Genomic DNA, 24,468 nt, shown 5'->3' with positions numbered 1-24,468 from the left:
TCATGGGCAGACTAGACTATCTGGTTACGCTCAATGCAAGTGTATTGGGTGAAGACAGTTACAGGCTAGTTGGAATGAGGCCGGAAGTATGCAAATCGCATAAATGTGGTCACATGACCGCTCACTCCTGACGCCGGAGAATCCTCACAGGGTGCAGTTCGTGTGATGTGAGGGTTTACTAGTCTGCAATCAGAGTGACGGCAGATTTGAATCCTAAAACAGACAACCCTTTTATGATGCCAACCTACAAGGCAAACTATTTGTACATTATGGGGTACAGACATTGGCCTTCAAATGCATGTGCACATTGAGATACTATGCTAGATGCCCCAAAACTCTGGAGCATTATACTAATCACCATACCCAGCGCCACACTTATTATGCATTTAGACGCTTTCAGCTCCTTACTCATCAACAACATTGAAATAAGACCACTAGAGATGAGCAAATATTTCAATGTTTGGTTCGGTTTACGTGCGCCGAATTTGCAATATTCACCGATTAATTCGTTGAATATTCGCCGAACATAACCAAACGATATTCACATCAATGAAAGGCAAAAACAAACACATGCACAACACCTTATAATGGCCCCAAATGCAGCCAAACACATCAAATTAGGGACGTACACCAGGAAAGTGGTCTAAAAATCACCTACAGCACAAATTTTAGCATGGCACTGCAGCAATCAGCCAGGCATGAGGTATGGGGGTCTAGGACAGCTTTCAATTGAAAGCCACAGTAAGACGAGGTGGGTGAGGGATCGGTGTAGGCCCCCTTTGCTGGGAACCCCAATACCACATGCAACACCTCTACCTGCTTTCATGCTGAGCCACATTCAGGTGGCACAAATAGTTTTGTAGACTACCATTGTCAGAAAAATTTAAGGATAGTAACACTGGTAGTTGAGTGCAAGGAAGTGGAGGCCTGACGGTGTCGGAGGCCGACTGCTACAGGCAACACGCATTAAGGAGACCCAACCAGGAGTGTTCACATTTCCAAAAATTATTGGCAGACACCAAAGTGGCACCAATTTCACCACATTAGAAAATAGTATAATAGGGACTGACAGGTCTTCCACTACACCCAATCCAACAGATGGAAACCCTACAAGGAGCGTTCACATTTTAAAAAATGAGGGCCTGACACCACCGAAGTGGAATATCTGTCACAAGAATAGAAATAGTATAACGGGGACAGAGACATATTCCACTACAGCTAACCCAGCAGATGCAGACCAACCATGACTGTTTACATTTCCACAAATTTGTGTTAACATCAGCAGAGGCCACAGAAGCCACACTAAGGCCGGGGTCACACTAGAGAAGAATACGGACGAGTGAGAGGCGCTAAAAGCACGCATTACACACGGGCAAATGATTCGCTATGGGGCAGCTCCCATCAGCCGTGTAATTCTCGTCTGTATTCTACGCTCCGTGCCAATCGCAGCATGCTGCGATTGTCAGCATACTACGCCCGTAGTACGCCAATGCAAGTCTATGGGTGCGCTAAAAATACACACGGACCAGATGTGTGACTTGCGAGAAATACGCACCCAGTGTCCTTTAGAAAAACCGGCAATTCAGTGCGCCATACAGTAAAATCACACTGACAGATTTTATAACACAAACGAAAGAATAGATATAGACACATAGAATACATACACATTATATAAAAAAAAAAAAAAAAAAAAAATATATATATATATATATATATATATATATATATATATATATATATATATATATATATATATATATATATATTATATATTTTTTTTTTTCCCCCCCACAGAGTTCTTCATAGCAGAATAGCCGCTAATTCAATTGCCGGCTTTTGTCAAATCATTCCCCAACCCGACATGAAATGACACATGGTTTACATAAAAAAAAAAAAAAAAACACATGAAATGGTTTACTGTATGTAAACCATGTGTCATTTTATGTCGGGTTGGGGAATGATTTGACAAAAGCCGGCAATTGAATTAGCGGCTATTCTGCTATGAAGAACTATGTGAAATATACAGTGCCTACAAGTAGTATTCAACCCCCTGCAGATTTAGCAGGTTTACACATTCGGAATTAACTTGGCATTGTGACATTTGGACTGTAGATCAGCCTGGAAGTGTGAAATGCACTGCAGCAAAAAAGAATGTTATTTCTTTGTTTAATTTTTTTAAAAATTGTGAAAAGTTTATTCAGAGGGTCATTTATTATTCAACCCCTCAAACCACCAGAATTCTGTTTGGTTCCCCTAAAGTATTAAGAAGTATTTCAGGCACAAAGAACAATGAGCTTCACATGTTTGGATTAATTATCTCTTTTTCCAGCCTTTTCTGACTATTTAAGACCCTCCCCAAACTTGTGAACAGCACTCATACATGGTCAACATGGGAAAGACAAAGGAGCATTCCAAGGCCATCAGAGACAAGATCGTGGAGGGTCACAAGGCTGGCAAGGGGTACAAAACCCTTTCCAAGGAGTTGGGCCTACCTGTCGACACTGTTGGGAGCATCATCCGGAAGTGGAAGGCTTATGGAACTACTGTTAGCCTTCCACGGCCTGGACAGCCTTTGAAAGTTTCCTCCCGTGCCGAGGCCAGGCTTGTCCGAAGAGTCAAGGCTAACCCAAGGACAACAAGGAAGGAGCTCCGGGAAGATCTCATGGCAGTGGGGACATTGGTTTCAGTCAATACCATAAGTAACGTACTCCACTGCAAAGGTCTCCGTTCCAGACGAGCCCGTAAGGTACCTTTACTTTCAAAGCGTCATGTCAAGGCTCGTCTACAGTTTGCTCATGATCACCTGGAGGACTCTGAGACAGATTGGTTCAAGGTTCTCTGGTCTGATGAGACCAAGATCAAGATCTTTGGTGCCAACCACACACGTGACGTTTGGAGACTGGATGGCACTGCATACGACCCCAAGAATACCATCCCTACAGTCAAGCATGGTGGTGGCAGCATCATGCTGTGGGGCTGTTTCTCAGCCAAGGGGCCTGGCCATCTGGCCTGCATCCATGGGAAGATGGATAGCACGGCCTACCTGGAGATTTTGGCCAAGAACCTCCACTCCTCCATCAAGGATCTTAAGATCGGTCGTCATTTCATCTTTCAACAAGACAACGACCCAAAGCACACAGCCAAGAAAACCAAGGCCTGGTTCAAGAGGCAAAAAATCAAGGTGTTGGAGTGGCCTAGTCAGTCTCCTGACCTTAACCCAATTGAAAACTTGTGGAAGGAGCTCAAGATTAAAGTCCACATGAGACACCCAAAGAACCTAGATAACTTGGAGAAGATCTGCATGGAGGAGTGGGCCAAGATAACTCCAGAGACCTGTGCCGGCCTGATCAGGTCTTATAAAAGACGATTATTAGCTGTAATTGCAAACAAGGGTTATTCCACAAAATATTAAACCTAGGGGTTGAATAATAATTGACCCACACTTGTATGTTTAAAATTTATTAAAATTTAACTGAGCAACATAACTTTTTGGTTTGTAAGATTTATGCATCTGTTAATAAATCCTGCTCTTGTGTGAAGTTTGAAGACTCTAACTTATTTGCATCTTATCAAACCTGCTAAATCTGCAGGGGGTTGAATACTACTTGTAGGCACTGTATATATTATATATATATTTTCTCTATGTGTCTATATCTATTCTTTCGTTTGTGTTATAAAACCTGTCATAGGGCTCCATTATATGTACATTTTGCAAGCCGGCGACAAAATCTCAGCATACGGATGGCATACGGATTACATACGGATGCTTACATGCACAAAATACGCGACCACACCTTGCTTACGGAGCACTATTTAGGGGTCATTCATCCGTATTACGCCTGTAAACTACGGACCGTATTTTGCGTCGGTTAGTGTGACCCCGGCCTTAGGCTTGTTTCACTCTTGCGTTGGGCAGAGCTGCAGAGGGCTCCGTACTTCCTCCGCTAAGCCCCGCCCACTGTCGCACCTCTTCCATTCAGCTCCGCCTACGTACCCAACATTGGGTACGCAGGCCATGCTGATGTATGCGGATGCATTCGCTTGCGTTGTTTTGACGCTGTGCCGACAGCAACAAAATGCAACATGTTGCGTTCAACGCAGTTCGGCGGAGCGTCAAAACGATTTTAAACTCTGCACCACCTCGGCAAACAGCTGACAGTAAATTCAAAGTTGAAATATGGCATGCTGTATCGTGTTAGTCACAGAAAAAAAGAATTGTTTGAGTGTGAATGAGGCCTGTATGACAAAGAAGTTATGCTACAAACAGGTCCCTCACTGTATGAGGTTAAGAACAGAAGAATTTTTTGTGGCCTCTACAGCTTAATTTCAACCCAACCAAATGACAAAGTGTAATATGGCAGGTTGTCTAACTTTTTTGAAAATGAAAAATTATAATTTTCTTTAAATGTGCCATAGGTCTGCAGACAGGTTCATATCACAGCCTCAAAATGACAACGTGGGATACATTGAGCAGCAGTAAAAATTATAACTTTTTTTTTTTTTTTTAAGGCCAGGGTCACACTAACCAACGCAAAATACGGTCAGTATTTTACATGCGTAATACGGATGAATGGCCCCTAAACAGTGCTCCGTATGTCATCCGTAATCAAGGTGTGGTCGCGTATTTTGCGCATGTAAGCATCCGTATGTAATCCGTATGGCGAGATTTTCTCACAGGCTTGCAAAATGGACATATAATGGAGCCCTATGACAGGGTTTCTAACAGAAACCAATGAATAGATATAGACATACATACCTAGAAAATTATATATTTTCTATGTGTATATATCTATTCTTTCGTTTCTTTATTAAACCTGTCAGTGTGAGTTTACTGTATAGCGCACTGAATTGCCGGCTTTGCTAAAAGACACCTGGTGCGTATTGCTCGCAAGTCACATGTGTGGTCCGTGTGTAATCCGTAATTTTTGCGCACCCATAGACTTGCATTGGCGTACTACGGCCGTAGTACGCTGATAATCGCAGCATGCTGCGATTGGCACGGAGCCTAGAATACGGATGAGAAATATACGGCTGGTGCGAGTGACCCCATAGGGAATCATTTGTCCGTGTCTAATGCGTGCTTTTAGCGCCTCTCACTCGGCCGTATTCCTCGCCAGTGTGACCCCGGCCTTAATGTGCCTTAGGTCTGCAGACAGTTTTATATCACCACAGCACTAAATGGCAAGGTGGGATACAGCAGGCTTTTTCACATTTAGCTAATGAAAATTATTAACTAATATTAATTAGAATGCTATACCCGTGCATGGAGCACAATAGAAGCAGTGGAGACAGCCAAGTGAAATATGTCAGTGCAAGAGCAATATATGAACTGGGTCACAGTTCTAAACATTATCACTAAAATTTATGATTACCAGAGTGGTAATGACAATTTATTGCACCTGCAGCACTAGTGAAATATTATTACGGTAAATCATGAATGGAAATAACTAACGGGCCCCATGCAGTTTTGGCTTTTTTTTTTTTTTTTTTTAAAGATAAATGAACATAACTAATGTGTCTACTTTACTTCATCATTTTTTGTGATGTATAACACTTCATTTCCAGAACCGAACACACAAGCCTTTCTGATAAGCTTCAAATCTTCCTGAGGACAAAGTGCAAATATCGGCCATTTTCCAACATCTACCATGGTCAAGGTAGAATAAAATTAGAAAGGCAAAATCTGGGAAGAGAAAAAAAACAAAACAAAAAAAAACGTTAATTACTTTATTTTACATTGAAAAATAAGTCATCATCCTGTTAGACTTCATTGTAAAATGCCAGGGTATGCCGCTATACACCTGCTCAGCAACTTACCATACATACCGCATATGCTCGTGTATAAGCCGACCCGTGTATAAGCCGACCCCCTAATTTTGCCACAAAAAAACTGGGAAAACTTATTGACTCGAGTATAAGCCTAGGGTGGAAAATGCAGCAGTTACTGGGAAATTTCAAAAATAAAAACAGATACCAATAAAAGTAAAATTAATTGAGACATCAGTAGGTTAAAGGTTTTTGACTATCCATATTGAATCAGGAGCCCCATATAATGCTCCATACAGTTCATGATGGCCCCATAAGATGCGACATACCAAATACACCCCATATACTGCTGCACAAAAGTTAATAATGACCCCATAAGATGCTCCATAGAATATGCCCAATATGCTGCTCCATAAAGGTTATGGCCCCAAAAGATGTTCCATAGATTATGCCCCATAAAATTCTCTATAGATTATGCCCCATAAGATGCGCCATAGATTATGCCCCCATATGCTGCCCCCATAAGATGCTCCATAAAATGTTCCCTAGATTATGCCCCCATAAAATGCTCCATTAAATTCTCCATAGAATCTACTTTTAGGTTGTGTGCACACGCTGCGGATTTTGCTGCGGTTCCGCAGCGGTTTTGGCCGCTGCGGACCCGCAGCAGTTTTTGCTGCGGTGTACAGTACCATGATTCCCTATGGGAATCAAAAACTGCAATGCAGACGGTGCGGAATTTTCCGCGCGGATTATCTGCGGTTTTCAATCCGCAGAAAGAATTGACATGTCAATACTTTCTGCGGATTCTGCTGCAGTTTGCCATCTCCTCCATTGAGGAGATGAAAAACCGCAGAGCAATCCGCAGGTAAAACCGCAGGTATTTTGACCTGCGGTTTCACCTGCGGATTTTACAAAATCCGCGCGGATGAATCCGCACCTAATCCGCAGCGTGTGCACACAGCCTTAAGGAAGGGGGAGGGGGAAAGGAGGGCAATTTAAACTTATTTTCTTAAGACCTTTTTTTACTTACTTTCTACTGTACCCGTTAGTCCCCTTTGGGGACTTGAACCTTAATAAGGCTATGTGCAAACGGTGCGGATTCTGCTGTAAATTTTCTGCACAGATTTTGCCAAATCTGCAGGTAAAATGACCTGCGTTTTACCTGCAGTTTTAGGCTATGTGCACACGGTGCGGATTCTGCTGTGGAATTTTCCGCACAGATTTTGCTAAATCTGAAGGTAAAATGACCTGCGTTTTACGTGCAGATTTCACCTGCAGATTTCTATATAAGGCTATGTGCACATGGTGCGGATTCTCCCGCGCGGATTTAGTGCATTTTTTGTGCGGTTTTACTGCGGTTTTCCCCACCTTCGGATTTGTAGAATGGAGCAGATTTAAAACTGCAGAAAAAAAAAAAACGCACAAAAGTAGTGTCATGCTGCTTCTTTAATTCCGCACGACATCAGCACGGAAAAATTCGCAGCATGTGCACAGCGTGTTTTTTTTTTTTTTCTTTACATAGCCAATTAATGGTACTGTACATCACTTGCAGTTCTGCTGCGGATCCGCAGGGCCAAATTCGCTGCAGATCCGCAGCAGAATCCGCACCGTGTGCACAGAGCCTAATGGAGCAGATGAAAAACTGCTGCAGAACTGGACAAAAGAAGCAACATGTTGCAGTTTTTAAACTGTACCAAATCTGCGTGGAAAAATCTGCAGCATGTGCACTGCTTTTTTTGTTTTACATAGCCTTAAATGGTACTGTACATCACTTGCAGTTCTGCAGGCCCAAATCTGCTGCAGAACTGCACCAGAATCTGCACCGTGTCCACATACCCTTAGTGCCTGCTCCGCCCCACTGGAGTTTTGGAGTTTTAGCTGGAGCAGTGATGTCACACTGACAGCACATAACAGTGCTTTAGCCGATCACTAAGCTCAGCTGCTCGTGCCATCTACCTTGTTACAGCCAATGAACTCGGCGATTAGCTACAGCAGTGATGGGCACTGTAGAAAAGACATCACCGCTGCAGCCAAACCATTGAGACAAGATGAGTGGCAGGGAGCATGAGCTAGACCAAACTAGGGTGAAAAAAAAACAAACAGCTTTTGCACTTCTAGGTATTTTACTGAGTTTTAGGTCCACCTTCCTGAAAATGGAAAACCCCTTTAACCTGCAAATAGGCTGCCACTTTGGTATAAGGGCATGACGATCATCTCTCTTATGTTATCAGAGTTTTTTCTGACCTTGCATATTACAATGCAGTCTACTCTGCATGGGTCTCTATTCCACTGGTATTAGGCTCAAGTTGATTTGAGTTTTTTTTGTTTTGTTTTACACCACAAACATTATTTTGGCACATTTCCTCTGGTACAGGATATCCTACGTGTAATGTTTCGGCAAATACAATCTTCAGAGAGAGCGATCACCTTCTAGGATTTTGTCTTCCTTCCTGAAATGACAAGTGAGACTACACACAGGAAGACATTTAGGAGGAGCACAATTTCTAAAGTTCAATGATGTGGTTACACATAACATCTGAAGATCGCAAAAGACTTCTGACCTGTAATATTACTGAAAAATCTGAAGGTGATGATATTCTGCTTCATAGAAAAAAGGCCTCATACAAACTAGTGTGGTCATATTGGATGGTTATGCCACATAACTGGCACCACTGCTGCAGCATGGGGGTCCTGGGATCAAAGTCAATATCTGCACGGAGTTCTTATACTCACTACTTCAGATTTTGCTTGTTGATTATGAATTTTTCTATACACATCTCCCAAGGTTTCTAAGGAAAAAGAAGATGATGATTTTGGAGCTGTTGGGCAATGTTACTAAAAAACTACATGTTTTTTAAAGTGGGTGCAGGAAAGGTTTTCTCCAGGTTTATAGTACTGATGAGATATCCTAAGGTTAGGTCAGTATCAGAATGGTGGATTCTTGCGCTCAAAACCCCCACCAATCAGCTGGTATCTGCTCCAATGGCGGGCAAATGTATACAACTAAAACAGCACAGCTCCATTCGTAATGGTCATTGCCGGGAACTGCAGATCAACTGTATTCACCTTAAAGGGGTTGCCCACTAGGATAACCCCTTCTGGATCTGAATGTTTGGCAACAATAAAATAAAAAAACCACTTAAACTCAACTCCTGGGTCAGCACCATTGGCACTCGCGTTCACGGGGCTCTCGTCACTGGCATCACTGTCTTGTCTTCGGACAAATCGAACATCAATAAGAAGCGAGGTAGCAACCACAGCCCTGGCTTCCTCTTGATGTTCTATTGTGCGAAGGTGGGGAAGGTGACGCCAGCGCTGATTGGGTGCAGGGCTCACGTGTCATAACCAGGGCTGTGGAGATAGAGTTTAAGTCCAAATAAGATGGGCCAACCGACTCCTAAAATATATAATAAATTGGTACAGTAGTTCAGTGCAGGATGTGCTGTAATTTTTTGTCATACGAATTTGGGAAAATTATGAAATGTCCTATAAATGTCTGTTCTGTTCCTGGTCTAAGGGTCTTGGCTTTTAGTTGAGATGACTCTGTGCTGCACTTTATGTACAGGCTCAGTAGTGACCAGTGCTGTGGAGTTGTAGCTGAAATGAATCAGTGCTGCACTTTATGTACAGTTGTGGCTAAAAGTATTGACAACCCTGCAATTTTGTCAGATAATACTCAGTTTCTTCCTGAAAATTATTGCAAACACAAATTCTTTGTTATTATCTTCATTTAATTTGTCTTAAATGAAAAAACACAAAAAAAATTGTCCTAAAGCCAAATTGGATATAATTGCACACCAAACATAAAAAAAAGAGGGTGGACAAAAGTATCGGCACTGTTCGAAAAATCATGTGATGCTTCTCTAATTTGTGTAATTAACAGCACCTGTAACTTACCTGTGGCACCTAACAGGTGTTGGCAATAACTAAATCACACTTGCAGCCAGTTGACATGGATTAAAGTTGACTCAACCCCTGTCCTGTGTCCTTGTGTGTACCACATTGAGCATGGAGAAAAGAAAGACCAAAGAACTGTCTGAGGACTTGAGAAACCAAATTGTGAGGAAGCATGAGCAATCTCAAGGCTACAAGTCCATCTCCAAAGACTAGAATGTTCCTGTCTATACCGAGCGCAGTGTCATCAAGAAGTTTAAAGCCCATGGCACTGTGGCTAACCTCCCTAGATGTGGACGGAAAAGAAAAATTGACAAGAGATTTCAACGCAAGATTGTGCGGATGTTGGATAAAGAACCTCGACTAACATCCAAACAAGTTCAAGCTGCCCTGCAGTCCGAGGGTACAACAGTGTCAATCCGTACTAACCGTCGGCGTCTGAATGAAAAGGGACTGTATGGTAGGAGACCCAGGAAGACCCCACTTCTTACCCCGAGAAATAAAAAAGCCAGGCTGGAGTTTGCCAAAACTTACCTGAAAAAGCCAAAAAAGTTTTGGAAGAATGTTCTCTGGTCAGATGAGACAAAAGTAGAGCTTTTTGGGCAAAGGCATCAACAGAGTTTGCAGGAGAAAAAAAAAGGCAATCAAAGAAAAAACAAAAAAAAAAAACCACACGGTCCCTACAGTCAAACATGGGAGGTTCCGTGATGTTTTGGGGTTGCTTTGCTGCCTCTGGCACTGGACTGCTTGACCGTGTGCATGGCATTATAAAGTCTGAAGACTACCAACAAATTTTGCAGCATAATGCAAAAAGCACTAGAAAACGGTTTGAGAGAAAGCACTGGAGACTTCTAAGGTGGCCAGCAATGAGTCCAGACCTGAATCCCATATAACACCTGTGGAGAGATCTAAAAATGGCAGTTTGGAGAAGGCACCCTTCTAATATCAGGGACCTGGAGCAGTTTGCCAAAGAAGAATGGTCTAAAATTCCAGCAGAGCATTGTAAGAAACTCATTGATGGTTACCAGAAGCGGTTGGTCGCAGTTATTTTGGCTAAAGGTTGCGCAACCAAGTATTAGGCTGAGGGTGCCGATACTTTTGTTTGGCCCATTTTTGGAGTTGTGTGTGAAATGATCAATGTTTTGCTTCATTCTCTTTTGTGTTTTTTTCATTTAAGACAAATTAAATGAAGATTATAATACCAAAGAATTTGTGATTGCAATCATTTTCAGGAAGAAACTGAGTATTATCTGACAAAATTGCAGGGGTGTCAATACTTTTGGCCACATGCAAAACAGAAGCCGCGGAGACACCATCACGTGTTTCTCAACGCAAGCAATGACCAGCCAAATCTTTGCCCGGGAAGGAACAACCACGGGAAGGGCAGTCTCCAATGAAGGAAACCACCTATGCCTATGTCTCCGCAGTGTCAGATGTTGATCTCCATGAGTTCATTCATCCTCCTCTTCATAGTCTTTTTACTAGGCATTGCTCCTACCAGCCAGTTTCCTACTCCACACTGATGAGGGGCAATACCCCGAAACAGCTGTATGTGGATGGATACCATGTTTTGGCATAGCGTAATATGGAAAAAAATTCCAGCATCCAGATCAGTAATTAGATAAAAAAAATTTTTATTCCTTTATTCCAAAATTTAAAAAAATCATAAGATTCTCCATCATGATAAGAGACGCATCAGGCCGTTTCAACTACACGGCCTGATGCGTCTCTTATGATGGAGAATCTTATGATTTTTTTAAATTTTGGAATAAAGGAATAAAAAATTTTTTAATCTAATTACTGATCTGGATGCTGGAATTTTTTTCCATATTACGCTTTGCTGCAGAGGGATCCTGTTTCCACATTCCGTGCACCGATCGGACTTATAGCTGTCTTCTTTGGGGTGAGCTGAAAAAATTTTCTTTTTTTACCTTCATGTTTTGGCATAGGTGGTTTCCTTCATTGGAGACTGCCCTTCCTGTGGTTGTTCCTTCCCGGGCAAAGACCTGGCTGGTCATTGCTTGCGTTGAGAAACACGTGATGGTGTCTCCGCGGCTTCTGTTTTGCATGTTTTACATATTTCCCATAAGGGATGGGGGCAGTGCTCTAGAATCACTGCGTTTGAGAAACACGTGATGGTGTCTCCGCAGTGTCGGATGTTGATCTCCATGAGTTCATTCATCCTCCTCTTCAATACTTTTGGCCACAACTGTACATGCTCAGTAGTGACCAGTGCAGTGGAGTCGTAGGTGAGATGAATATGTGCTGCACCTTATGCAGGGCTGTGGAGTCGGTAAGCCAAACCTGCGACTCCGAGAGTCCCACATATATTGCTTATATTTAAGTGAAAAATTTATTGTAGTACAATGTGAACATCAGACATTTAATCATTTTTACGATACAATAATCAAGATATTTAGATAGAAAATTATATATTTATTGGAATACAACTTTAGAACACAAAAAAACTGTAATAAATTGTAAATATGTAATACACTATGTAATATCGATTACATATATACAGTACAGACCAAAAGTTGGACACCTTTTCATTCAAAGAATTTTCTTTATTTTCATGACTATGAAAATTGTAGATTCACTCTGAAGGCATCAAAACTATGAATCCACACATGTGGAATTATATAATTAACAAAAAAGTGTGAAACAACTGAAATATGTCTTATATTCTAGGTTCTTCAAAGTAGCCACTTTTTGCTTTGATTACTGCTTTGCAGACTCTTGGCATTCTCGTGATGAGCTTCAAGAAGTAGTCACCGAAAATGGTCTTCAACAGTCTTGAAGGAGTTTCCAGAGATGCTTAGCACTTGTTGGCCCTTTTGCCTTCACTCTGCGGTCCAGCTCACCCCAAACCATCTCGATTGGGTTCAGGTCTGGTGACTGGAGGCCAGGTCATCTGGCGTAGCACCCCATCACTCTCCTTCTTGGTCAAATAGCCCTTACACAGCCTTGAGATGTGTTTGGGGTCATTGTCCTGTTGAAAAATAAACGATGGTCCAACTAAACGCAAACCGGATGGAATAGCATGCCGCTGCAAGATGCTGTGGTAGCTATGCTGGTTCAGTATGCCTTCAATTTTGAATAAATCCCCAACACTGTCACCAACAAACCACCCCCACACCATCACACCTCCTCCTCCTCCATGCTTCACGGTGGGAACCAGGCATGTAGAGTCCATCAGTTCATCTTTTCTGCGTCGCATAAAGACACGGTGGTTGGAACCAAAGATCTCAAATTTGGACTCATCAGACCAAAGCACAGATTTCCACTGGTCTAATGTCCATTCCTTGTGTTCTTTAGCCCCAACAAGTCTCTTCTGCTTGTTGCATGTCCTTAGCAGTGGTTTCCTAGCAGCTATTTTACCATGAAGGCCTTCTGAACAAAGTCTCCTCTTAAAAGTTGTTGTAGAGATGTGTCTGCTGCTAGAACTCTGTGTGGCACTGACCTGATCTCTAATCTGAGCTGCGATTAACCTGAGATTTCTGAGGCTGGTGACTTGGATGAACTTATCCTCCGCAGCAGAGGTGACTCTTGGTCTTCCTTTCCTGGGGAGGTCCTCATGTGAGCCAGTTTCTTTGTAATGCTTGATGGTTTATGCCACTGCACTTAGGGACACTTTCAAAGTTTTCCCAATTTTTCGGACTGACTGACCTTCATTTCTTAAAGTAATGATGGCCACTCGTTTTTCTTTACTTAGAATTTTTTTATTATGGCAAGACAAAAGCAGCTAACAGTCTATTCAGTAGGACTATCACCTGTGTATCCACCAGACTTCTGCACAACACAACTGATGGTCCCAACCTCATTTATAAGGCAAGAAATCCCACTTCTTAAACCTGACGGGGCACACCTGTGAAGTGAAATCTATTTCCGGTGACTATCTCTTGAAGCTCATCAAGAGAATACTAAGAGTCTGCAAAGCAGTAATCAAAGCAAAAGGTAGCTACTTTGAAGAACCTAGAATATAAGACATAGTATTTTCAATTGTTTCACACTTTGTTAATTATATAATTCAACATGTGTTAATTCATAGTTTTGATGCCTTCAGAGTGAATCTACAATTTTCATAGCCATAAAAATAAAGAAAACTCTTTGAATGAGAAGGTGTGTCCAAACTTTTGGTCTGTACTAATATATATATATATATATATATATATATATATATATATATATATACACATACATATATACATACACATATACACACACACACTATGACTTATCTCAGCTAACACAAACCCTAGATCCTCAGGCTACATTTACACCATTGGCGTAGCCAGGATCAAACCTGGGGAGCAGCAGAACCTCATACTGCACAAAGCCTGCACCTTAAGAACATGTGGTGGTGAATGCAGCCTATTTATTCCAACTATCAGTTGATGTGTTACTGAAGACGAGCAATGCCTGTCCTGGGCGTCCCTTTGGGCAGCTATGAGGTTACCTGACTGATGCTATAAAGAAAAAAAAAAAAAAAAAAGGGAATGTTAGTCTGTGTGCTACCCGGCTTTCATTCTTTTTGGTACAGATAAGATATGGATAGACATATGGATAAATGGATGGACAGAGCAGATTTCTAATCTGCTTTTGCTATTGAAAACATTATCTATGAGCTCAAAAACTTTTCAGGTGATGCGGTTTATTTAAAAAGCTGATCTGCTTTTGCAGCTGAAAAACGTATCCTCAAAAAACGCAGGAAAAATGCTGTGTGTGAATGTAGCCTTAGATCAGGAATAGAACAGTCATTTATAGGACATTTCATAACTTTCCCAAATTCCTATGAAAAAATATTCAGCACATTCTGCATTGAACTACTGTACCCAATTTATTATATATTTTAGGAGTCGGAGTCGGTCCATTTTATACCGACTCCAACTCCACCAAAATGAGCACCGACTCCACAGCCCTGACTTTATGTACAGGCTCAGTAGTGATTATTGCTTGGGAGTCAGAGTTAGGGAAATTGAGGAGTCGGAGGTTTGGCTTACCGATTCCACAGCCCTGGTCATAACAGCAGCATGAGAGATCCGGGAACAAAAGTGCCTACAGTGCCGGCACAGGAGGGGAGTATAAGTGCTTTTATTTTATTGTCGCCAAATGTTCAGATCGAGAAGGAGTTGTAGTAGTAGTGGACAACCCCCTTTAAAGCCCTGAATAATAAAGGTCCTGTTTACATGACATTTTCACTGCACATTCGTTTAGTGTACATGCCAGGAAAGTTGCCAATGTACATAATATATGTGTTCTTCTTGGACCTCCATTTGGCTAGTGAGTATACCACAGAAAAGGAGTGCACTATTCTATCCCAAGATGTCAAACATTAAAAAAAAAAAAAAATGAAAAATATATATACATATTTTTTCCATTTTAAAGCCATTGCCATCATTTGCAAGCAATCATTTAATGGAGACATCATGAGCGTTTCAATAGCTTTTTAGAATCTATCCAGTAACTGGTTCCCTGAAAATTGCCCACACGGAAATTTGCCCATTTCAGCATCACAAAGTTTCAGATCTATGATATTTGAGGTGCAAGGTGAGGATGTTCACATGATATGTGATTAACATGTGATTTACAGTTGATCTATTGCAAAACTGCAAAAATCTGTGGTTTGTAGCAGTCTGTCATTATCAGCAATAGATCAATATAGTCTGCTCTCAACTCACTGATTCTGCCTTACTCCTCCCACCAGCCCAAAACAGCAGCACATGCAGAACCAGCAGCAGTGTGATCCAGAGGAGCCATCACTGCTATCAGTACTCACAAAAGTATCACTGTATTATCTGTGAAGTTACATGGGACTGCAGGTCACATCTAATATATCAGAATCTCAGTGGGGGCCCACCAAAAGCAGGGTGCTGCTGGCAGAGGTAGTTGGTCCTGGAAGCCCAGAAGGCACAGCAGAAAGGTGAAATTCTGCCACTTGTACCACCTTGTGTTCTTGCTGAGAATTTATGATATGTTTTTTCAGTGGTGTAACTTGAGTCCAATGGGCTCCAGTACAAAATTTGGACTTGACCCCCCCACACACACACACACGTTGGTCAGATGTACAGGCCCTGTCTAAATTCTATAAAGACTTATGAATTGCCCCCCTCCCCCTTCATTACATAGTAATGTCCCCCATCCTGGTATATATGCCCATCATCGTGGTGAATATGTCCGCATCCTGGTATATATGGTCCCCATCCTGGTATATAAGCCCCCTTCCTGGTCGACATGGTCCCCAATCCTAGTGTGTGTGTCCCTGTTCTGCCCCTAATGCATAATTAAAAACATTCTACTCACCTTTGTTAGGAACGGCGGAACGCACTAAATAAAAATAATAAAGTGCGTTCGCCGCTCGGGGTCCACCGTGCAGTAGGTGATATAACCGCTGCTAAGTGGTGGCAGGAGCAACATGGCGGTAATATGCACAGGGTTAAACGTCACCCAGTTGCGCAGAGCAATCTGTTAAGTCACAGAGATGCCAAATAAACACAAATACACAGACTGAGCCTGTTGAGGTCACAGTACTCAGTATAAATACACACATGGTATCCGGTCACAGGAGTAGCCCAAGACGACGGCACTACGTCCGTCTAGACCTACCGTGTGTGCGGCGTCGCAGCTATGGACGCTAAGGAGAGCTGCTACTGCAGAGCGGCGTGGACACTGCCGCCAAACGTCAAAGCTATGATGCAAGCGCGATGTCGGACGCTAGCAGCTGTGGATGTTGCAGCAGAGGAGCGCTGGCGCTGATTCTAACTCAGTCCCTAACCACATACGTAATATCAGAGGGAAGGGGTTTCATAATGAGTCATTCACCAGAATCATACATCCGTCCTCATACACACAGCAGCAAGTAAGTCTATACTAGCGCATGGCGGAACAGCCATGCGCGCCTTTTATAGCAGCCAGGACCCTCTGCAAGCCTCCAGATCTCTGAGATGGACCAATGAGATCTGGAGCAGGACCTAAGCACATGACTCCCGATCTCCAATGGGAGATCGTCCCATGAGCATGCTCAGTAGGAGGGCAGAAGGACTTAGCCTCAGGAAAGATTTGCTGCAAGGCAATCTCCTCTGCAGTAGATAAACAGCAGGAGACTGCAGAATGTGAGGGTCTGGATCCCTGCAGAGTAAACGCAGAAATCCGACGCCTAACACCTTTCCTCTGCTCCCACGTTGCCCGGTGTCTTTTGTAGCCACCTCACAGCCCAACAACTGACATCGGAGTGTGCGCCATTGTCATGCTCAGCTCCCTGTGGCTGCACCTCCGACGTCGGTGCACAGCCACTGCGCCGACACCATGTATCGCAGTGCAGGGACCCGACAGATCTCTGCAACACGATGCATGTCATCTGGATCTAAGTCTTCAGTGAGGACGTAGATTCAGCAGAAGCAGGCATCTCTACCCCAGTGCCTTGTCGTGGCCTTGATCCCTGCGGCCACAGTTGTTACAACTCTGTGCTTTCTTTTGCTGGCTAACCAATAGTCTTAACAATGTGCGTTCCCCTCACCCTGTGTTGTCTGAATGGTGTTCTACCCACGGGTATCGAGATCAAGGTCAAGAGTTAACAGCTTTATTAACAAGTATACTCCGTGCAGGGAGTGATGGGAGACAGGGGTGAGATAGGGATTTGGTTAGAACTAGGAATTCAGTAGGGATAGGACAGGGGCGAACAATAGTTCAATAAGTAAAAGGCAGAAAAACTTATCAGTCTGTAGTCTTGATTGCAGCGTCTAGGTTCTCCACCGATGGCACCGAAAACAGCGGCACATGATGTCTTGAAGGTTTCCAATTTCAGCAGGGAAGGCGGTTCCAATCCACGGGGCAGGGGGAGAGCCCTTGATGAATGAGGGGAGCTTCCACACGCCCAAATGTCAAACACTTTGCTCAGTTCAGAACAGAGAACTACTGGAGCAAGGCTTCACTCCGCGCTGTATACGGGTACTTGATTAACAGGCTCTGGCCTAGTCACTTGTTGATTACTGCGCCGCGCACACATTACAGTCTCTGGCGTCCAATCTGAGCCACCTCCCGGCACGAAGGATAGCGGGGGAACCGTCAGTAGGTAGTCCTTCTGCAGTGGAACGATACGCAGGAGAGGAGTCAAGTCGCCCTGCTTTCACAGGGTACTCTGCTCTCACAACCGACACGGCACCTGACCATCCACTTAGCTTTCCCACCTGGACTCTTCCCCAATTGCCGCATGCAGCACTTTTTAACGCAGCTCCGCCTGCCGCAGTCACATGCAAGGGTTGGTCTTTGTCCGAAAGTCTTCCCCCTGCAACATTGGCGACAGCCCCGGTGGTTCCGGAACTGGTGTGAGAACGGTACTCCTGATTTTATCCTTCCTCTTACAGCACAGTGGAATGACAACTCGTAAGAACAGAATCTGTCCTCTGTGAATAGGTATGAATGAATCAAACCTGAAGTAATCTGGGCTCACATACCTTTGTTGAAATCCATTCTGCATTTTCTTTGCTGCCTGTGTTGTGCTGTATTGTATTTCAATTGAGCCAATGGAAGTCAATTGGCTTTCCTTGTTGACATTATTTCAAATGGGTCTTCCAGCGTTCCCCCACCCCTAATGTTTCTAATTGGCAATCATGTCGTTTCTTATTTCTTTTCAATAAAAGTGTATTTTGAGTTAATCTATGTCTTCTTGTAGTGGAAACAGTGGAGTTTTCAAGAAGCTAGAGGAACAACAAAGTTATGATTTACTTGGAGTTTGAATATCTTGCATTTCGTACTTTCAACGCAGTCGTGACTTGGAGATGCCAAACTGCATCGCTCTTCAAAGTGCCATTCAATTCTCAAAACAAAAGATGGCAATGTAGTTCAAGAACCGACAGAACATTGTCATGACTCCTGCCCTCAAAAAGCCGAAGCAAACATTGCCAGAAGCCAAATGAGAGAAGACATGAGAGCAGTAAGTGCTACTCCTCGCAATGTGATGGGAAAGGTGTTGTCTGTGTTGAGTAATGATGTATTGGCCCATATGCCAAGACAATCTCTTGCAAGAAGCCTGGTCTATCATAGAACAGATGGTAATTTGCCTAACCCAAAAACTATACATTTTTGCAGTCTGGAAAAGTATAGTCAACAGATACTTCATGATTCAGGAAAGGATGATCGAAACAGAATTCTGGTTTTAGGAGATAGAGATTTTATGCTTGACCTGAACAAAGATACTATCTATGGAGATGGCACCTTTGATAACGTGCCCAATGTTTTACCAACTGTATACTTGGCATGCCAAGGTGGGTAACTCATATCCGCCATGTTTGTACATTTTACTACAAAGAAAGGACATGAACATGTATAATAGAATGTTTGAAATAATGAAGCTATTGATTCCAAATCTGGCACCGCAAAGGTTTTAGTGGATGTTGGGAAGGCTTGTGTGATTGCACTTGCTGATGTTAAAGGGTGGTATTTTCATCTTTGTCAGTCTCATTAGAAAAATAAAAAATGTTGGTTTGAAAACAGAATATGAATCTAATATCAACATAAAAATTAGACTGAAGTCTCTTGCTGCATTAGGGTACCGTTACACATAGCGACGCACCAACGATCCCAACAACGATACGATCTGGCTAAGATCGTTTGTGCATCGCTAGTAAGCAGTCATACTGGCCAATCTCCATAACGATGCATCAGCGGTTACCAACGACCACGTCGATCGTTGGGACCTTGTCACACACTGTCTATTGTAACGACTCAGACTTTGAATAGGCGTCCTTCAGCGCTACCTTTTCCACGCCCCTCTGCACCGATTGGTGGCCACAGCTGCGCTCTCATTAATCTTATTGGGTGATGTATTTTACAACGCCCCTCTGCTCCGATTGGCGGCCACATTATGAAATCGAACTTATTTGCGCTCCCATCATTTGTTCCGGAGCACTGAGCACTATTGAGTTCTCTTTGGCTTCACTTTGTATTTGTAAGTCGCTGTTGCGGAAACCAAGTGGAGCTTAGGGGGCGTTGCAAAGACAAAGTTTAATCATGCCTACGTTGCAGAGTTCTGAGTCGCCAACAAGGTCGCTCATCGTTGATAAAGGGCATCAAACACAGCGATGCATGCTGGTCAGCGGGACGCCAGCGATGAAAAAATGATCCTGGACATTCGAGCACGATCAGCGACATCGCAGCAGGGCTGCCACATGGAGACCAACGATCAAAAAATGGCCCAGGTCACCCCTGCACGATCAGCGATACCCGGTCGGGGGGCTGGCAGTCGCTGATGCGTGCAACACACACAGCGAGATCGCTGATGCGTCACAAAATCAGCGATCTCGCTATGTGTGACGAGCCCCTAAAGTACTTAAGGAGAATAGCTAATTTGCAGGTGTGCAGTGATTGTTTACTAAACCGGAGTTATTGTTCTTATTAGACCTCATTAATAAACTGTTTCTGTTCAGGACTATCACCAGGTGGCTAATTATTTGCAGGTGTGCAATGATTGTTTAATAAACAGAAGTTATTGTTATTAGACCTCCTTAATAAACTGTTCTTAATAAGCTTGTGGGTAATTTTCTGTGAGCAATTTTCGCTGACATTCTTCTGTGCTGCAGAGCATCTCACCTATAACACTCTACTGTTTTCCTGTGGGTATTCATGTCTGTGGGCAATTTTCACATATCATGTGAACATCCTCACCTTGCACCTCAAATATCATAGATCTGAAACTTTGTGATGCTGCAATTCGCAACTTTCCGGTCACCCCAGTAACTAGGTGCCATTATAGCTTAAAAGGGTTAGCCAATTTTCTTCTGCAAGCTCCTGCTTAGCTGACAGCTCAGACCTGCAGCGCCGCTGGCCCAAGCTGTTTACACTCCAATGCGGCTATAGGAAGCAGCTTTGACTCTGCAGCAAAATGAGGAGCACAGTGGCACTGAAGCCAGCGGTGGGCTCCAGCGATCCAGTCACCTTCAGTGCAGCACATACAAGCTGTATTGGAAAAAGCTTGAATGCACGGTGCACATTTGGCCACCACTGAAAGATCAGAGTAAGCTACAAATAATGTTATTCAGAATGTAGACAATTTGTAATTCTGATAAATTACTAAGTCTATTGTTGTTACAAGAATTTTGAAGTTTTACTCATAAAAGAACAGAACAACATTTTACAGTAGTGAACAACTCCTAATTAATTGGCCAAGAGAAAAGAAAAATGATACTCGCTCCCCCACCGTCATACGCCACGCGCTTGTGCCTGCTCGCTCCCCCACAGTCATACGCCACGCGCTTGTGCGTGCTCGCTCCCCCACAGTCATACGCCACGCGCTTGTGCCTGCTCGCTCCCCCACAGTCATACGCCACGCGCTTGTGCCTGCTCGGTCCCCCACGCGCTTGTGCCTGCTCGCTCCCCCACCATCATACGCCACGCGCTTGTGCCTGCTCGCTCCCCCACCGTCATACGCCAAGCGCTTGTGCCTGCTCGCTCCCCCACCGTCATACGCCACGCGCTTGTGCCTGCTCACTCCCCCACCGTCATACGCCACGCGCTTGTGCCTGCTCGCTCCCCCACCGTCATACGCCACGCGCTTGTGCCTGCTCGCTCCCCCACCGTCATATGCCACGCGCTTGTGCCTGCTCGCTCCCCCACCGTCATACGTCACGCGCTTGTGCCTGCTCGCTCCCACACCGTCATACGCCACGCGCTTGTGCCTGCTCGCTCCCCCACCGTCATACGCCACCAGATGCATTAATTTAGACTACAACCAAACCAGAGGAAAGTAAATGCATCAAAGAATTGGGATTACCACATTGATAAATTTAGTTTAAAATATGACAATTTTTATTGTAAACACCACACACAAACTGTTAAAAACCAATAAAAATCACAAACAAGGGAGGACAGCGAAATATATACAAGTAAAATACTCAGAAAAAACCCACACAGTCTCATCTATTGGCAAATGTATCACAAAACCAATGATGTGTCTAATATATGCATGCTGTTTTACAGACTCAAATACTGATGCACAACAAATTAATTAAAGTATCCAATAGCATATAAATTTTACAGCATTAAATATCTCATACCAGTGGGACAACAGGACAAAATCAATAAGGTGCAAAAAGATGGATAGTCCAACAATAGTGAGTCATAAATACTCAGGAGGCCATGCACTAGGTCTCTATACTTTATGTTAATTGCACATGCTGCGGATTCTGCTGCAGATTTTTCCATGCAGATTTGGCAAAATCCACAGGTAAATCAGAAGGTCAAAAAACAAGCGGTTTATCTGCGGATTAGCTTGTGGTTGAGCCCTGCGGTTTGACACCTGTACAATGGAGAAGGTGTGAAACCGCTGCGGATTCCGCACAAAGAATTGACATGCTGTGGATTTGAAACTGCAGCAATTCCGTGCATGTGCCCAGCGGTTTTTGTTTTTCATTGATTTTAATAGTACTGTACAACGCAGCAGAAACTGCTGCGGATCAGCAGGGCCAAAACCGCTGCTGATCCGCAGAGTGTGCACATACCCTTACCCCACCATTGGTAAGTCAGTCGTCACTGGGTCAGATACACACTGAAATATGAGCCAGACTGTGTGTGTATTGAGACCCACGCGTATCGACACCTATTGTGTCTTCCTCAAGGTCAGCAGTCACTGTCGCTCCACAGTCATACGCCCCGCGCTTGTGCGTGCTCGCTGCCCCACCGTCATACGCCACGCGCTTGTGCGTGCTCGCTGCCCCACCGTCATACGCCACGCGCTTGTGCGTGCTCGCTGCCCCACCGTCATACGCCACGCGCTTGTGCGTGCTCGCTGCCCCACCGTCAGACGCAGCGCGCTTGTGCGTGCTCGCTCCCCAACCGTCAGACGCAGCGCGCTTGTGCGTGCTCGCTCCCCAACCGTCAGACGCAGCGCGCTTGTGCGTGCTCGCTCCCCAACCGTCAGACGCAGCGCGCTTGTGCGTGCTCGCTCCCCAACCGTCAGACGCAGCGCGCTTGTGCGTGCTCGCTCCCCAACCGTCAGACGCAGCGCGCTTGTGCGTGCTCGCTCCCCAACCGTCAGACGCAGCGCGCTTGTGCGTGCTCGCTCCCCAACCGTCAGACGCAGCGCGCTTGTGCGTGCTCGCTCCCCAACCGTCAGATGCCATGCATGCTCGACCAGCCCCACATTCACCAATAATATAGACTAGTATGTCAGCCACAGCTAGGCACAAAGAGGCGCTTCTACTCCATATCCTCCCACACTACGCACAGCAGCAGTCACACTCCCCACCTGGTGTCCGTAGTCAGCGCCGCAGGGGTCCTACAGCAGTCCTTGTGCGTGCTCGCTGCCCCACCGTCATACGCCACGCGCTTGTGCGTACTCGGTCCCCCACCGTCACACGCCACGCGCTTGTGCGTGCTCGCTCCCCCACCGTCACACGCCACGCGCTTGTGCGTGCTCGCTCCCCCACCGTCACACGCCACGCGCTTGTGCGTGCTCGCTCCCCCACCGTCACACGCCACGCGATTGTGCCTGCTCGCTCCCCCACCGCCAGACGCAGCGCGCTTGTGCGTGCTCGCTCCCCAACCGTCAGACGCAGCGCGCTTGTGCGTGCTCGCTCCCCAACCGTCAGACGCAGCGCGCTTGTGCGTGCTCGCTCCCCCACCGCCAGACGCAGCGCGCTTGTGCGTGCTCGCTCCCCAACCGTCAGACGCAGCGCGCTTGTGCGTGCTCGCTCCCCAACCGTCAGACGCAGCGCGCTTGAGCGTGCTCGCTCCCCAACCGTCAGACGCAGCGCGCTTGAGCGTGCTCGCTCCCCAACCGTCAGACGCAGCGCGCTTGAGCGTGCTCGCTCCCCAACCGTCAGACGCAGCGCGCTTGAGCGTGCTCGCTCCCCAACCGTCAGACGCAGCGCGCTTGAGCGTGCTCGCTCCCCAACCGTCAGACGCAGCGCGCTTGAGCGTGCTCGCTCCCCAACCGTCAGACGCAGCGCGCTTGAGCGTGCTCGCTCCCCAACCGTCAGACGCAGCGCGCTTGTGCGTGCTCGCTCCCCAACCGCCAGACGCAGCGCGCTTGTGCGTGCTCGCTCCCCAACCGCCAGACGCAGCGCGCTTGTGCGTGCTCGCTCCCCAACCGCCAGACGCAGCGCGCTTGTGCGTGCTCGCTCCCCAACCGCCAGACGCAGCGCGCTTGTGCGTGCTCGCTCCCCAACCGCCAGACGCAGCGCGCTTGAGCGTGCTCGCTCCCCAACCGCCAGACGCAGCGCGCTTGAGCGTGCTCGCTCCCCAACCGTCAGACGCAGCGCGCTTGAGCGTGCTCGCTCCCCAACCGTCAGACGCAACGCGCTTGAGCGTGCTCGCTCCCCAACCGCCAGACGCAGCGCGCTTGTGCGTGCTCTCTCCCCAACCGCCAGACGCAGCGCGCTTGTGCGTGCTCGCTCCCCAACCACCAGACGCAGCGCGCTTGTGCGTGCTCTCTCCCCAACCCTCAGATGCCATGCATGCTCGACCAGCCCCACATTCACCAGTAATATACACTAGTATGTCAGCCACAAAGAGGCGCTTCTACTCCATATCCTCCCACACTACGCACAGCAGCAGTCACACTCCCCACCTGGTGTCCGTGGTCAGCGCCGCAGGGGTCCTACAGCAGCTGATATTATGACGCTCCCCACAGGTCCCACTACCACAGGCATCAGTGACGTCGCCGCTAGCTCCGCCCCCTACTTCTGGCAGCGTGAAGACCAAGCGGCTGCGGATAGTGACGTCACGCTTTCGTTTACTTGGTCGCACATTTGAATGTAAAAGGGGCGGAGCTCTCTCCATTGTGTAATAATCAAATACAGAGTGCAGTAC

The 24,468-nt window shown here is 45.4% G+C and overlaps 1 protein-coding gene across 3 annotated transcripts in view; it reads right to left on the bottom strand.

Moving 5' to 3' along the window:
* The window catches only part of RCBTB2 (RCC1 and BTB domain containing protein 2), a 107,381-nt gene extending 82,996 nt beyond the window's left edge, over positions 1-24,385 (bottom strand). For 2 of the 3 annotated variants that reach the window (XM_073580237.1, XM_073580239.1), the window contains exons 1-3: positions 24,227-24,385; positions 8,503-8,558; positions 5,528-5,683 (exon numbers count right to left, since the gene is read on the bottom strand). In XM_073580237.1, coding sequence (XP_073436338.1) covers positions 5,528-5,650 — 123 coding nt within the window. In that variant the 5' untranslated portion in view covers positions 5,651-5,683; positions 8,503-8,558; positions 24,227-24,385. The remainder of the gene's footprint in view (positions 1-5,527; positions 5,684-8,502; positions 8,559-24,226) is intronic. The other variant, XM_073580238.1, reaches the window with a different exon arrangement.
* Between the last annotated feature and the right edge of the window lie 83 nt (positions 24,386-24,468).

This window comes from Dendrobates tinctorius, unplaced genomic scaffold, assembly GCF_039654945.1.
Source record: "Dendrobates tinctorius isolate UK_male_01 unplaced genomic scaffold, ASM3965494v1 ptg000064l, whole genome shotgun sequence".
Taxonomy (NCBI): domain Eukaryota; kingdom Metazoa; phylum Chordata; class Amphibia; order Anura; family Dendrobatidae; genus Dendrobates; species Dendrobates tinctorius.
This window is presented reverse-complemented; position numbering and strand designations above follow the sequence as displayed.